Raw genomic sequence first — 15,783 nt, forward strand, 5'->3', positions numbered from 1 at the left:
GCTTTCTGCGCAGATACACTTTTGATTTACACGTTTATGCAAATTTTACTCTGGCTCTCTGCTCTAATTTAAAGTTTTTTCAAACGAACTACGTTTTTACCCTTCGGCAGCCTCTGGTCGGACCGGTCCTCCACCTCCATCCCTAAGGGGTGCCCACCTGTGGATGCTGCGTCACATTTCTAAGCTGCCCCTGGCTTTTCTGTGTCCTTCCACCTTCACGTTCTTGCAAGTCACCGTGCTGCCATACCGCGCCCGACTCGACTCTTATCGTAGCCCATCGGCACGCTACGTCCGCTCTGGGCGTCCGTCTGTCTGGCACCCCGCTACATTCTAATCGGCGCTAGCTTAATTAAAAATGCTACAACTTTATTTTTATTTCCCGTACAACAACCGCGTTTCTTTCTGAAGCCACCTCATATTCTTAGCTATCAAATGAAGTTCTTAAGACTATTGCTTATGTTAAGCATGGTCATTCGTGCACAGCACATTGCCACGTTTCAGGGTACCATCATCTAAGACTGCCAGTGACTGAGTAACCTGTGACATCACAATGGTACGTCACGGACATACTCCTTCCTCACGATTTGCCTGTCACATGACAGTATCGTGGTGCCAGCTTTGAACAGGAAAATTACCGACCACACATGACACGTGTATCTATGAATTGACTGCGTGATTTATGTGTACTCCCAGAACCAGTAGGATCCTCAGGTCAGTCCCCGACACCGTATGCATGGGACTAGCTCGGATGTCACCTCTATTCCAGTGCCTGAGTGAAGAATATCAAGAGTCAGTTAAAATATCTGTGGTCCAAAAGGCCTCAGAAGATGACATGGTGGCTTTAGGAGACACGTCCCAGCCGTATCAGTGCATGGACCCAAGCCAGACGAGGTGCAACGTCATACTGTTATGTCGGTTCATACCGCCTGCCAAGTTCAAATCTGACTCGATTTTGTAATCACTGAAATAAAATTACTTATAACTACCACCACTTCGAAAAGAAAAGAGTCACTCACGTCACTCGGAATAGCGAGCGCATCTTCCATAGCACTATATATTATAAAATGTATATTTTTATCCATACTAATATCATAAATACGAAAGTAATTCTGTCAAATCTTCATGACTATACTGCTGAATCAATTCCGATGAAATATTATATGAGGATAAGGTTGAAGCCTTAGGGAGAACATAGGCTAGCAAATAGCATATCTACATCTACATCCATACTCCGCAAGCCACCTGACGGCGTATGGCGGAGGGTACCTTGAGTACCTCTCTCGGTTCTCCCTTCTACTCCCGTCTCGTATTGTTCGTGGAAAGAAGGATTGTCGGTATGCCTCTGTGTGGGCTCTAATCTCTCTGATTTTATCCTCATGGTCTCTTCGCTAGATATACGTAGGAGGGAGCAATATACTGCTTGACTCCTCGGTGAAGGTATGTTCTCGAAACTTCAACAAAAGCCCGTACCGAGCTACTGAGCGTCTCTCCTGTAGAGTCTTCCACTGGAGTTTATCATCTCCGTAACGCTTTCGCGATTACTAAATGATACTGTAACGAAGCGCGCTGCTCTCCGTTGGATCTTCTCTATCTCTTCTATCAACCCTATCTGGTACGGATCCCACACTGCTGAGCAGTATTCAAGCAGTGGGCGAACAACCGTACTGTAACCTACTTCCTTTGTTTTCGGATTGCATTTCCTTAGGATTCTTCCAATGAATCTCAGTCTGGCATCTGCTTTACCGACGATTAATTTTATATGGTCATTCCATTTTAAATCACTCCTAATGCGTAAGATTAAGGAAAGGCAAACCTACGTTTCTAGCATTTGTAGACTTAGAGAAAGCTTTTGACAATGTTGACTGGAATACTCTCTTTAAAATTCTAAAGGTGGCGGGGGTAAAATACAGGGAGCGAAAGGCTATTTACACTTTGTACAGAAACCAGATGGCAGTTATAAGAGTCGAGGGACATGAAAGGGTAGCAGTGGTTGGGAAGGGAGTAAGACAGGGTTGTAGCCTCTCCCCGATGTTGTTCAATCTGTATATTGAGCAAGCAGTAAAGGAAACAAAAGAAAAATTCGGAGTAGGTATTAAAATTCATGGAGAAGAAATAAAAACTTTGAGGTTCGCCGATGACATTGTAATTCTGTCAGAGACAGCAAAGGACTTGGAAGAGCAGTTGAATGGAATGGACAGTGTCTTGAAAGGAGGATATAAGATGAACATCAACAAAAGCAAAACAAGGATAATGGAATGTAGTCTAATTAAGTCGGGTGATGCTGAGGGAATTAGATTAGGAAATGAGGCACTTAAAGTAGTAAAGGAGTTTTGCTATTTGGGGAGCAAAATAACTGATGATGGTCGAAGTAGAGAGGATATAAAATGTAGGCTGGCAATGGCGAGGAAAGCGTTTCTGAAGAAGAGAAATTTGTTAACATCCAGTATTGATTTAAGTGTCAGGAAGTCATTTCTGAAAGTATTCGTATGGAGTGTAGCCATGTATGGAAGTGAAACATGGACGATAAATAGTTTGGACAAGAAGAGAATAGAAGCTTTCGAAATGTGGTGCTACAGAAGAATGCTGAAGATTAGATGGGTAGATCACATAACTAATGACGAAGTATTGAATAGGATTGGGGAGAAGAGAAGTTTGTGGCACAACTTGACCAGAAGAAGGGATCGGTTGGTAGGACATGTTCTGAGGCATCAAGGGATCACCAATTTAGTATTGGAGGGCAGCGTGGAGGGTAAAAATCGTAGAGGGAGACCAAGAGATGAATACACTAAGCAGATTCAGAAGGATGTAGGTTGCAGTAGGTACTGGGAGATGAAGAAGCTTGCACAGGATAGAGTAGCATGGAGAGCTGCATCAAACCAGTCTCAGGACTGAAGACCACAACAACAACAACAATGCGTACTCAGAGATAATTTATGGCATTAACTGCTTCCAGTTGAAGACCTGCTATTTTGTAGCTAAATGATAAGGGATCTATCTTTCTATGTATTCGCAGCACATTACACTTGTCTACATTGAGATTCAATTGCCATTCCCTGCACCATGCGTCAATTCGTTGCAGATCCTCCTGCATTTCAGTACAATTTTCCATTGTTACAACCTCTCGATATACCACAGCATCATCCGCAAAAAGCCTCAGTGAACTTCCGATGTTGTGCACAAGGTCAATTATGTATATTGTGAATAGCAACGGTCCTACGACACTCCCCTGCGGCACACCTGAAATCACTCTTACTTCGGAAGACTTCTCTCCATAGAGAATGATATGCTGCGTTCTGTTATCTAGGAACTCTTCAAACCAATCACACAATTGGTCTGATAGTCCATATGCTCTTACTTTGTGGGGAACTGTATCGAACGCCTTGCGGAAGTCTAGAAACACGGAATCTACCTGGGAACCCGTGTCTATGGCCCTCTGAGTGTCGTGGACTAATAGCGCGAGCTGGGTTTCTCACGATCATCTTTTTCGAAACCCATGTTATATAGTACAACATACTTATTTAAGAATATTACGCAAATTAGTGGAAAATGTTTACTCTCAGGAAAAGCTATTTACTAATTGACTTTCCATCTTTAGGATATTTGTGAAAATCCTTTTGTCGGCGAATATGTGCTACATAATACGACTCATCGTAATGACTGCAATGCTTACACACTCCTCACCATGTTTAATACACACTTCCATACAAATATTATCAAATGCGAAAGTAACTCCGTCTGTTACGTTCTTATGACTTAATCGCTGAACCGATGTCAATGAAATCTGGTATGGAGATAGCTTAAACCATTAGCAAGAGTATAAGCTACATGAGAAAGGAAAAGAAATTCTATGCTTAAGCTGGTGAAGTAGGGAATCGAATTTCTTGTTTTTCCAACAGTGAAAATAACGATTCAAAAAAATTACTAAATTTGTTACATAATGTGCGCGTTGTATAATACATAGCTAATTTGTTACATAATGTGCGCGTTGTATAATACATAGCTACTTCAATAGGAGGATGCATAGTTGTGGTCGTAAGTTCCTATGGGACCAAACTGCTGAGGTAATCGGTCCCTAGGCTTACATACTAATCAGTCTAATGTAAACTAACTTACGCTAAGGACAAAACACACACACACACACACGCCAGAGGGAGGACTCGAACCTCCGACGGGGGAAGCCGCGCGAACCGTGGCGAGGCGCCCAAGACCGTGCGGCTACCCCGCGCAGCGGAGGGTCCATAGATGCTCTTTCTTGTGAACGAGCCTGGTTAACATAGTGTGCAACACAAATAAGAGACGAATTGCACTTCATACTTTTTAAAATAGCCTAAGTTAACTAAATTCAGGAAATAATTACCGAACGTTTTTTACGTCACCACTTCTTATCCACCCCCACCTCTAATGGTAGTCGGCAATTCTACCTCCACAATATTTTAACACAAACAGTTAATAGTACATCTAACAAATTTGGCTGAAATAGCTCCTGGTGCTACTGAGTTACTCTTCAGTACCAGCCCTTTTCACTCCCAACACTGTGGGATTTTGTTGGTTCTTAACCATACAGTGCTTCTTCCCAGAAAGTGAGTAACCAGTAGACTATAGATTCTTTAAATAATCGTACTCCTCTGTACAAAACAGCTTCAAATAACTAATTTATAAGTGGGTTCCTGTGGTAAATATTTGACTTTAAGCACGTAAGAGAGCAAAAGCTTAAAAAGGTTTGAAATTTTGTTCAAACTTTGTTGGAAGTCACTAAGTGCTCTCGCTATCAAATACTGGATAATTTGTACTCCGGTTTAAGGAAACATAATTTTTCACGGATCTCTGCGTGTATGACGTCATATCTCTAGAACTATACGCCGTAAAACTTAAACTAAAAATGTAAAAATCCTCAACACAGGAAACCACTAAAAAGTAAAAAAATATGTATTGTCCCTTTAAATTTAATATAAATAATAATATTTTGATCCAAGCGTAGTTGCTCCGGGGCACTACTAAGTAAACAAAAAAATATAAGAAGATAAGAACAGCTATCCTTTGTAGAACAACACGCTTTCATTTTTGCTGGGTATAAGCCTCTTCTTTTTACTAAGATGGTATCTGTTCTTTCGGACATGTCCGAAAATATATAGTTAAGGCTCACCGGCCACGACCATCTTCTTCTTCTGTGCGAATGCACAAACAGTGTCCGAACTCTTACGGGAATCGGCAACGCGCCGCGAGTAATGAGCATAATGGGCGGGGGCACTACGAATGTAGTGCGGGACAATACGTTGAGAATGTGGGTTTCGCGAGAGGCGTGCCAGAGACAAATCCCTGCAGTCGCGCTATCCTCTGTGTCCTCGGGGGCTCAGATGGATAGATCGTCTACCATGTAAGAAGGAGATCCCGGGTTCGAGTCCCGGCCGGGGCACACATTTTCATTTGTCCCCGTTGACGAATGTCAACGCCTGTAAGCAGCTAAGGGTGTTCATTTCATTGTAATTTTAAGCCTCTTCAGTCTGGCGTCATCTCTTCCAGTTCTGCGCGTCCCGAATCCACACCTCAGGATAAGTAGTGAAGTTAAAATTACATGTTATACAAAATGTGAAAACTAATCCGTCTTTAATTAGCCTAACATTGCTAAAAATGCTATTTATTTTATGTCATATTTTTACATAATTACGTACGAACTTAGTTTCATGCATTAATCTGTCTTACGAGGTCTACATTCTGCAGCGGTTTGATGACAGCGTACTAAGGCACAGTTCATTAAACTGCGAACGGGCATTCGCGTTAGAGCAGACATCGTTGACGGTTATGTCTATATTGTGAATTTTTCGGAGTAAATTAATTAAGTTGTAGATTCAACGATTAGATACTGTTGTTTTGGTATTTACCTATGTTGCCTAGGTAGCTTAATTGTATTTAGATATCGGTTTGATGACAGCGTAAGCCGGCCGTGGTGGCCGAGCGGTTCTAGGCGCTTCAGTCCGGAACCGCGCAACTGCTACGGTCGCAGGTTCGAATCCTGCCTCGGGCATGGATGTGTGTAATGTCCTTAGGTTAGTTAGGTTTAAGTAGTTCTAAGTTCTAGAGGACTGATGACCTCAGATGTTAAGTCCCATAGTGCTCAGAGCCATTTGAACCATTTTTTGATGACAGCGTACTAACGCACTTTCATTCAATCGCGAACGGGCATTCGCGTTAGAGCAGACGTCGTTGACGGTTATGTAAATCAATTCAGATTTATTTTTTTTTTATTTTATTTACTTAGCGATCCCTCAGACTCGAAGACGCCTGGATTAAAATATTATTATTTTTATTACACTTAATGGGGGTGTGTAAATTATTTTTTCTTTTTAGAGTTTTTGGGTGTCATTTTTTTAAATTTTTAATTTAAGTTTTATTCCATGCTTTTTAATCTTTGTATTTCACTAGCAAATACGGTGCGATCGACACTCTTATCCCCACATTCACACAAATACTTATCGGAACGAAACACTGAACCGCGATGCGAGATCTTGACACACCGAAATCTGTCTATTGTGACAGTAGATACATGTTGTTGTTGTTGTTGTGGTCTTCAGTCCTGAGACTGGTTTGATGCAGCTCTCCACGATACTCTATCCTGTGCAAGCTTCTTCATCTCCCAGTACTTACTGCAACCTACATCCTTCTGAATATGCTTAGTACATCCATCTCTTGGTCTCCCTCTACGATTTTTACCCTCAACACTGCCCTCCAATGCTTAATTTGTGATCCCTTGGTGCCTCAGAACATGTCCTAAAAACCGATCCCTTCTTCTAGTCAAGTTGTGCCACAAACTCCTCTTCTCCCCAATTCTATTCAATACCTCCTCATTAGTTATGTGATCTACCCATCTAATCTTCAGCATTCTTCTGTAGCATCACATTTCGAAAGCTTCTATTCTCTTCCTCTCCAAACTATTTATCGTCCATGTTTCACTTCCATACATGGCTACACTCCGTACAAATACTTTCAAAAACGACTTCCTGACACATAAATTTATACTCGATGTTAACAAATTTCTCTTCTTCAGAAACGCTTTCATTGCCATTGCCAGTCTACATTGTATATCCTCTCTACTTCGACCATCATCAGTTATTTTGCTCCCCAAATAGCAAAACTCCTTTACTACTTCAAGTGTCTCATTTCCTAATCTAGTTCGCTCAGCATCACCAGATTTAATCCGACGTCATTCCATTATCCTCGTTTTGCTTTTGTTGATGTTCATCTTATATCCTCCTTTCAAGACACTGTCCATTCCGTTCAACTGCTCTTCCAAGTCCTTTGCTGTCTCTGACAGAATTACAATGTCATCGGCGAACCTCAAAGTTTTTATTTCTTCTCCATGGATTTTAATGCCTACTCCGAATTTTTCTTTTGTTTCCATTACTGCTTGCTCAATATACAGATTGAATAACATCGGGGAGAGGCAACAACCCTGTCTCACTCCCTTACCAACCACTGCTTCCCTTTCATGTCCCTCAACTCTTATAACTGCCATCTGGTTTCTATACAAAGTGTAAATAGCCTTTCGCTCCCTGTATTTTACACCTGCCACCTTTAGAATTTGATAGGGAGTATTCCACTCAACATTGTCAAAAGCTTTCTCTAAGTCTACAAATGCTAGCAACGTAGGTTTGCCTTACCTTAATCTTTCTTCTAAGGTAAGTCGTAAGGTCAGTATTGCCTCACGTGTTCCAACATTTCTACGGAATCCAAACTGATACTCCCCGAGGTCGGCTTCTACTAGTTTTTCCATTCATCTGTAAAGAATTCGTGTTAGTATTTTGCAGCTGTGAGTTATTAAACTGATAGTTCGGTAATTTTCCCATCTGTCAACATCTGTTTTGTTTGGGATTGGAATTATTATATTCTTCTTGAAGTCTGAGGGTATTTCGCCTGTCTCATACATCTTGCTTACCTGACGGTAGAGTTTTGTCAGGATTGGCTCTCCCAAGGCCGTCAGTAGTTCTAATGGACTGTTGTCTACTCCAGGGGCCTTGTATCGACTCAGGTCTTTCAGTGCTCTGTCAAACTCTTCACGCAGTATCATATCTCCCATTTCATCTTCATCTACATCCTCTTCCATTTCTATAATATTGTCCTCAAGTACATCGCCCTTGTATAAACCCTCTATATACTCCTTCCACCTTTCCGCTTTCCCTTCTTTGCTTAGAACTGGGTTTCCATCAAAGCTCTTGATATTCATGCAAGTGGTTCTCCTTTCTCCAAAGGTCTCTAATTTTCCTGTAGGCAGTATCTATCTTACCCCTAGTGAGATAAGCCTCTACATTCTTACATTTGTTCTCTAGCCACCCCTACTTAGCCATTTTGCACTTCCTGTCGATATCATTTTTGAGACGTTTGTATTCCTTTTTGCCTGCTTCATTTACTGCATTTTTATATTTTCTCCTTTCATCATTTAAATTCAATATTTCTTCTGTTACCCAAGGGTTTCTACTAGCCCTCGTTTTTTTACCTATTTGATCCTCTGCTGCCTTCGCTATTTCATCCCTCAAAGCTACCTATTCTTCTTCTACTGTATTTCTTTCCCCCATTCATGTCAATTGTTCCCTTATGCTCTCCCTAAAACTGTGTACAACCTCTGGTTCTTTCAGTTTATCCAGGTCCCATCTCCTTAAATTCCCATCTTTTTGCAGTTTCTTTAGTTTTAATCTACAGAGTCCACATCTGCCCCTGGAAATGTCTTACAATTTAAAACCTGGTTCCTAAATCTCTGTCTTACCATTATATAATCTATCTGATACCTTCTAGTATCTCCAGGGTTCTTCCATGTATACAACCTTCTGTTATGATTCTTGAACCAAGTGTTAGCTATGATTAAATTATGCTCTGTGCAAAATTCTACCAGACGGCTTCCTCTTTCATTTCTTTGCCCCCTATACATGTTCACCTACTATGTTTCCTTCTCTCCCTTTTCCTACTCTTGAATTCCAGTCACCCATGTCTATTAAATTTTCGTCTCTCTTCACTATCTGAATAATTTATTTTATCTCATCATACATTTCATCAATTTCTTCGTCATCTGCAGAGCTAGTTGGCATATAAACTTGTACTACTGTAGTAGGCATGGGCTTCGTGTCTATCTTTGCCATAATAATGTGTTTACTATGCTGTTTGTAGTAGCTTACCCGCACTCCTACTTTTTTATTCATTATTAAACCTACTCCTGCATTACCTCTATTTGATTTTGTATTTATAACCCTGTATTCACCTGACCAAAAGTCTTGTTCCTCCTGCCACCGAACTTCACTAATTCCCACTTTATCTAACTTTAACCTATCCATGTCCCTTTTTATATTTTCTAACCTACCTGCCCGATTAAGGGATCTGACGTTCCACGCTCCGATCCGTAGAATGGCAGTTTTCTTCTCCTGATACCGACGTCCTCCTGAATAGTCCCCGCCTGGAGATCCGAATGGGGGATTATTTTACTTCCGGAATATTTTACCCAAGAGGACGCCATCATCTCTTAACCATACAGCTAAGCTGCATGCCCTCGGTAAAAATTACGGCTGTAGTTTCCCCTTGCATTCAGCCGTTCGCAGTACCAGCACAGCAAGGCCGTTTTGGTTATTGTTACAAGGCCAGATCAGTCAATCATCCAGACTGTTGCCCCTGCAACTACTGAAAAGGCTGCTGCCCCTCTTCAGGAACCACACGTTTGTCTGGCTTCTCAACAGATACCCCTCCGTTGTGGTTGCACCTATGGTACGGCCATCTGTATCGCTGAGGCACGCAAGCCTCCCCACCAACGGCAAGGTCCATGGTTCATGGGGGGGGGCGGGGGGGGGGGGGGGAGTGGGAGATATATATTCATAAATATTATTACATTATTACAGTTGCAAGATTTTCCGAATGCAATATCTCACGGTTTCGAGTTTCAGCCTGAAATTATTTTTCGGAGATTTTTCTTTTGTTGATATTTTGTTTACTTATGCGATTTACATGTTCCTTTTTTTAATTCACACATACATTCATTGACTATGTTTTAGTATGTATTCTGCTAATTTAGGTAACGTAAGCAATAAGCAGTGGCGATAATTCTGAATCAAGTCGGAAGTAAGTGAGCCGCCATTGCGCTGCCTTCCACTAGGCAGCGTAAACTATTAGAGCAAAAATCATTAGATTTAGTGCTATACTGTAGACCTCAGAAGGAACTACAAAAAAGTCTGCAAGAGCATGTGTTTATCTTTTACGGTTGAGTCATAATCACCCTTTTTCTACTTAGGTGCTGAAACGGGCGACTTTAAACGACAAGAATTATCATTGTTGGTCAACCGTAACAGATAAACATGTGTTCTCGCGGACTTTTATATCAATCCTCTTGAGCTCTACAATCTTAGACTGCTAACTTGCTCTTATGTACCACGTAGCGTATATCAAGAGAGCACGCAGGCGGAAAGTATTATTACTTAATTTAGCTGATGAAATTTAAACGACTGAACAGAATTTCGTGGAGCATAGCTAACAACATTCCCGATTAAACCAGGTTTCTAATAAAAAAATTTAAAAAAAAACTGCATCAAAATCGGACTTTTCTTTGAGCTTCGTAGCCAAACATATAGACTTAACACGTTAAACTTATAGCACCCCTCTGTTTGCATCGGGGGTTAATAAAGATATAATTTTGGAGATATATTTGGTGGCATGCGTGGATACTGCCTACAAAATGTGTTGCGAATAGAGTTAGTTGTAAAGAAGAAATAAATTGAAACGCGATGCCTGATGTGGCAGTTTCCCTGCATGAGCAGCGAAAATTTAGTGTCGCGTTAATTTTTTTTCCTTTCATTTTTTTGCTGGGGATGTCAGCGAAATAAAGTTTAGTTAATGTTTGAAATTATGTGAAAAGTTTCCTGCACGTCACTAAGTGCTCTCATTCTCAAATTCTGGGTGAATAAGTAGCCTGTATGTTTACGAGCGGTTAGTTACGCTTCTTTTGACACCCACCCCTATCCCTTTCAGAGGTAGATTGTTCTTACCCCCACCGAGTTTCTTTCCAGATAATGAGTGATATGCATCCCAAGTTTGGCTGACATCGATCCAATGGTTTAAGATGAAATGTGGAAAACAAACACACACACATACACACACACACACACACACATACACACGGACACACACACTGATGTGTACAGGGTGAGTCAAAAGTAACTGATGTTAAATAAAGTTTTGTCTGAAATTCCTTTATTTCAGAGTTATGCAGCAGAGTAGGGCTCACAAATGCAACACAAACAATACAAAATTCAACGACGCGGAGTGACCCGAAATTAAACACATCTACGAACTGTATATTTCCCTCAGAACTTGTTCAGAATGATGTCCGTAAAGATACAGGCAGTGATGTGCTCGACGTCTTACCGCTCCCGGAAAGTTGGAGGCTTCGTTCACCTCATACCGCACAGCCGCACAGCCATTTTCAGTTCGCTGCTGTAGTTGTTCTACATCCTCAGTCGCAACACTATATACGAGCTCCTTCAGATGGCCCCAAAGGTAGAAATGCAGAAGGTTAAGATCCTGAGATCTGGTGGGCCGAACAACTGGTCCTGCACGACCGATTCACTAACCGAGATAAGCAACAATGAGATAGTCTCTTGCCTCCCAACTGAAATGAGGAGGTACACCATCGTGCATAATCTGTAAATTGGTTCATGTAGCGAGTGTTCCAAAAATGGTCGATACAGTCTGACAGCTCATGCATCCAAGTTGTTGTCAGGAATAACTTAGAGAAGAACGGAAAAGAAAATTGAGGATGTGTTAGATGACGATCAGTTTGGCTATAGGAAAGTTAAAGGCACCAGAGAGGCAATCCTGACGTGGATGATAGTTGAAGCAAGACTAAAGAAAAATCAAGACACGTCCATAGGATTCGTCGACCTGGAAAAAACGTTCACCAATGTCAAATGGTGCAACATGTTCGAATTCCTGAGAAAAACAGAGGTAGGCTACAGGGAAAGACAGGCAATATACAACGTGTAAAAAAGCGAAGAGGTAACAGTAAGAGTGGAAGAATAAAGAACAAAGTGCTCGGATTAAAATGTGTGTAAGACAGAGCTGTACTCTTTTGCTCTTTCTGTTCAGTCTGTACAGTGAAGAAGCAATGACGGAAATAAAAGAAAGGTTCAAGAATGGAATTAAAATTCTAGGTGAAAGAATATCAATGACAAGATTCGCTGATGACTTTGCTGTCCTCAGTGAAAGTGAAGAAGAATTACATGATCTGCTAAATTGAATGTTATATTCCTTGAAAAGCCTGTCCACTGCTGTGAAAGTATGATGGTTTGGTACACCTGCCTAATATGGTGTAGGGCCCCCGCGATCACGCAGTATTGCCGCAATAGGATTAAAATATTATTATTTTTATTACACTTAATGGGGGTGTGTAAATTATTTTTTCTTTTTAGAGTTTTTGGGTGTCATTTTTTTTTAATTTTTAATTTAAGTTTTATTCCATGCAACAGGACGTGGTGTGGACTCGACTAACGTCTGAAGTAGTGCTGGAGGGAACTGACACCATGAATCCGTAGTTCTGTCCATAAATCCGTAAGAGTACGAGAGGGTGGATATTCTGAACAGCACGTCGCAAGGTATCCCAGATATGCTCAATAATGTTCATGTTTAGGGAGTTTGGTGGCCAGAAGAAGTGTTTCAACACAGTTGAGTGTTCCTGGAGCCACTCTGTAGCAATTTTGGACGTGTGGGGTGTTGCATTGTCCTGCTGGATTTGCCCAAGTACGTCGGAATGCACAATAGACATAAATTGATGCAGGTGATCGGACAGAATGCTTACGTACGTGTCACCTGTCAGAGTCGTATCTAGACGTATCAGGAGTCCCATATCACTCCAACTGAACATGCCCCACACCATTACACCTTGAACAGTCCCCTGCTAACATGCAGGGTGCATAGATTCATAAGGTTATCTGCATACTCCTACACGTTATCCGCTCAATACAATTTGGAACGAGACTTACCAGGCCACGCAACATGTTTCCAGTCATCAACAGTCCAATGTCGGTGTTGACGGGTCCAGGCGAGGCGTAAGGCTTTGTGTGGTGCAGCCATCAATGGTACACGAGGCTCCGAAAGCCCATATCGATGATGTTTCGTTGAATCGTTCGATCACTGACACTTTTTGAAGGCCTAGCATTGAAATCTGCAGAATTTCTGGAAGGGCTGCACTTCTATCACGTGGAACGATTCTCTTCAGTCGTCGTTGGTCCCGTTCTTGCAGGAACTTTTTCCGGCTGCAGCGGAGGTTTGATGTTTTACCAGATTCCTGACACTCACGGTACATTCGTGAAATTGTCGTACGGGCAAATCCCCACATCATTGCTAGCTCGAAGATGATAAAATTAATTGTAAATCCAATGAGTAGTTTTTGTTTGATCGTGTTTTTATTCAGTCAGATAGATGATCCTTGCACCAGGCCCTAATCCTTTCTAATGCGCCGACGACTCTTGTATGTGGTGATCTGTATGAAATTCAACCACAGTCCTCCCTTCTAGACCAGGGAAAGTCACAGTATGTCTAATTTGACGATACCAGTAGCGGCTGCTGCTGACGTGTTGACGAATGCCGTCCTTGTCGCGGTGCCAGAGGGAAAGTCGCCAGATGAGTGAGAGCGTAACGGCCGTCGGCTGTGCCGGCAGGTGTCGCCTGCCGCCCACGCGTCTGAGGAGGGCGACGGTGCGGCGGCGAGATGGTGGGCGACGCGTCGGTGCCTGTGCGTGGTCTCGTGGTGGGCGGCCAGGACGCCGCAGAGAACGAGTTCCCCAGCCAGGTGAGTACAGGGCGGCGGCGGCGGCGGCGGCGGCGGCGGCGGCGCTCCTCTGGCACCACCTGGTGCTCCCCTCTGTAACTACACTGCTGGCGGCCAAAACTGCAACACCATCAACAGTCAAGCTGGCACCAAGTGTACTGCGTCCTTGGATAAGCAGATTATTAGCATTTCAGTGTTACCACATGAAGTACGAGGGCTGAACAGCAAAGACTGAGACCGATTTTTTTTCCTGTAGATACCGTGATAGTTCCCCATCGGTACCACGAATATTCCAAAGTAACGGGTTTCTATGTATAATGTCCACAGGCGGCAGCACTCTCGTATCGGTAGGTAATGCTCTATTTTCTAGAAGCTCTTTGCGTTTCGAACACCAAACAATGGAAGTGACGTGAGAGGAGCAGTACGGCGCATTAAATTCTGTGTTCATTTAAACCAACCGCCACTGAAACTTACGGAAAGCTGCAGCAAGTGGACGGTGATGCACTACGTCGTGCAACAGTGTTTAGACTGTTCAAGGACGTCAAAGAAGGCCTACCTATCGGCTGTGACAAGTCAACATCAACACAGCTGCTGTGATTGACCGTGATGATCAGAGGATAATATTACGTAACCTCAGTGAAGTGTTGAGAATTTTATATGTCAGTGTATTTCCGATTATACATTATCATCTCCAAATGATCCATATTTGTGCCCATTGAGTAATGTGTCTGTGGCGAATGGAGACAAGCCGTGAGGTGCTGCATGTCTTTGCTGATGGAGGGGATACGTTTTTGGGATCAGTTATTACCTATGATGATTCATGGCTGCAGCATTATGATCCTCAAGAACAACGAGCCAGAACACTGTGAAAATCACCATGTTTTTCAACACCAAAAAAGGCGAAAGTTGTTTCATCTGCAGGGAAAGTGACGGTGATCGCAATTTTTGAGCGTCATAGAATGATCCACCAGCATGCAGTTCCCCTCACACTACCATTACAACAGCATGCTACACGTCAGTATTGGTTAAGCTGTGGAAGCACTTTGCAAGGAACGACCAGAACTTTCCCAGACTGCGTGGCGACTTTATCGTGACAATGCGCGGTCTCACGTGGCAAATCAAGTCGTGCTGTTTTTGCTTAATTCAACATTGCATTGAAATGGAATATAAAAATCTGTGAAAAAATCAGTCTCAGCTTTGTTGTAGATAGGAGTAATGTCGTCTGTTTCTGTCAACAGGGAAACATTACACAGCCAGTTTCTCATTCAGAAATCTCATGTGAATGTTGGTGTTGTATGTAAGAATCTGCAATATGGCAGCTCACCTGCTCTTCAGCATAGACTAATGTTTTCACAGTCTCTTCGTACACAAATTATTTCATGACAAAAACACATCATAATCCTTACGGAGACAATGTTGATGCTGCTGATTTTCGGTTTGTGGAGACTAAATACCTAAGGTCATTACTCTCCCATTCACCCTCAGGGTCGGACATAGTGAACCCGATTTGGTTGCATCCAGAGTGCATTCTAAGTGCAAGTGTGAGAGAGTTTTTCTAAATGCTTAGCGTGTATCTGAAGTGGGCGTAGATACCAGTCTGGTATCACCCAATGAGATGTGGGAAATCATCTAAAAATCACCTCCCGTTTGGACGGTACACCGGTCTTCATCGTTAATCCACCGGGCGCACCTACCCAGAGCTGAAACGTGCCCTTGAACGCGAACAGCTACCCGTGTGGGTGAGTCTGGACGATAAACATAGATGTAAATCGTATACTCCTACTGTCTCATACGTCACATAAAAGGGCATAAAAAGACTCAAGGGAATAAAAAAGCAATAATAAAGTTATTACTACGCAAATCACGCCCACTTTTAGTTCATGTCACAACATATACGTAGTACTGAAATGTGCTGAGAAATCCTAAACATTAGGAAAAAAATTAATGAACACAGCAGGGGGTCCAAAGCTGATTATATTAAAACAAGGATC

General features: G+C 42.2%; 1 protein-coding gene across 1 annotated transcript in view; it reads left to right on the forward strand.

The window, feature by feature from the left end:
* Positions 1-15,783, forward strand: part of LOC124606417 (trypsin Blo t 3-like) — a 186,617-nt gene that overhangs the window by 148,844 nt on the left and 21,990 nt on the right. The window contains exon 5 of the mRNA XM_047138398.1: positions 13,683-13,887. Within this exon, the coding sequence (XP_046994354.1) occupies positions 13,683-13,887 (205 nt within the window). The remainder of the gene's footprint in view (positions 1-13,682; positions 13,888-15,783) is intronic.

This window comes from Schistocerca americana, chromosome 3 (assembly GCF_021461395.2).
Source record: "Schistocerca americana isolate TAMUIC-IGC-003095 chromosome 3, iqSchAmer2.1, whole genome shotgun sequence".
In the NCBI taxonomy this organism is placed as follows: domain Eukaryota; kingdom Metazoa; phylum Arthropoda; class Insecta; order Orthoptera; family Acrididae; genus Schistocerca; species Schistocerca americana.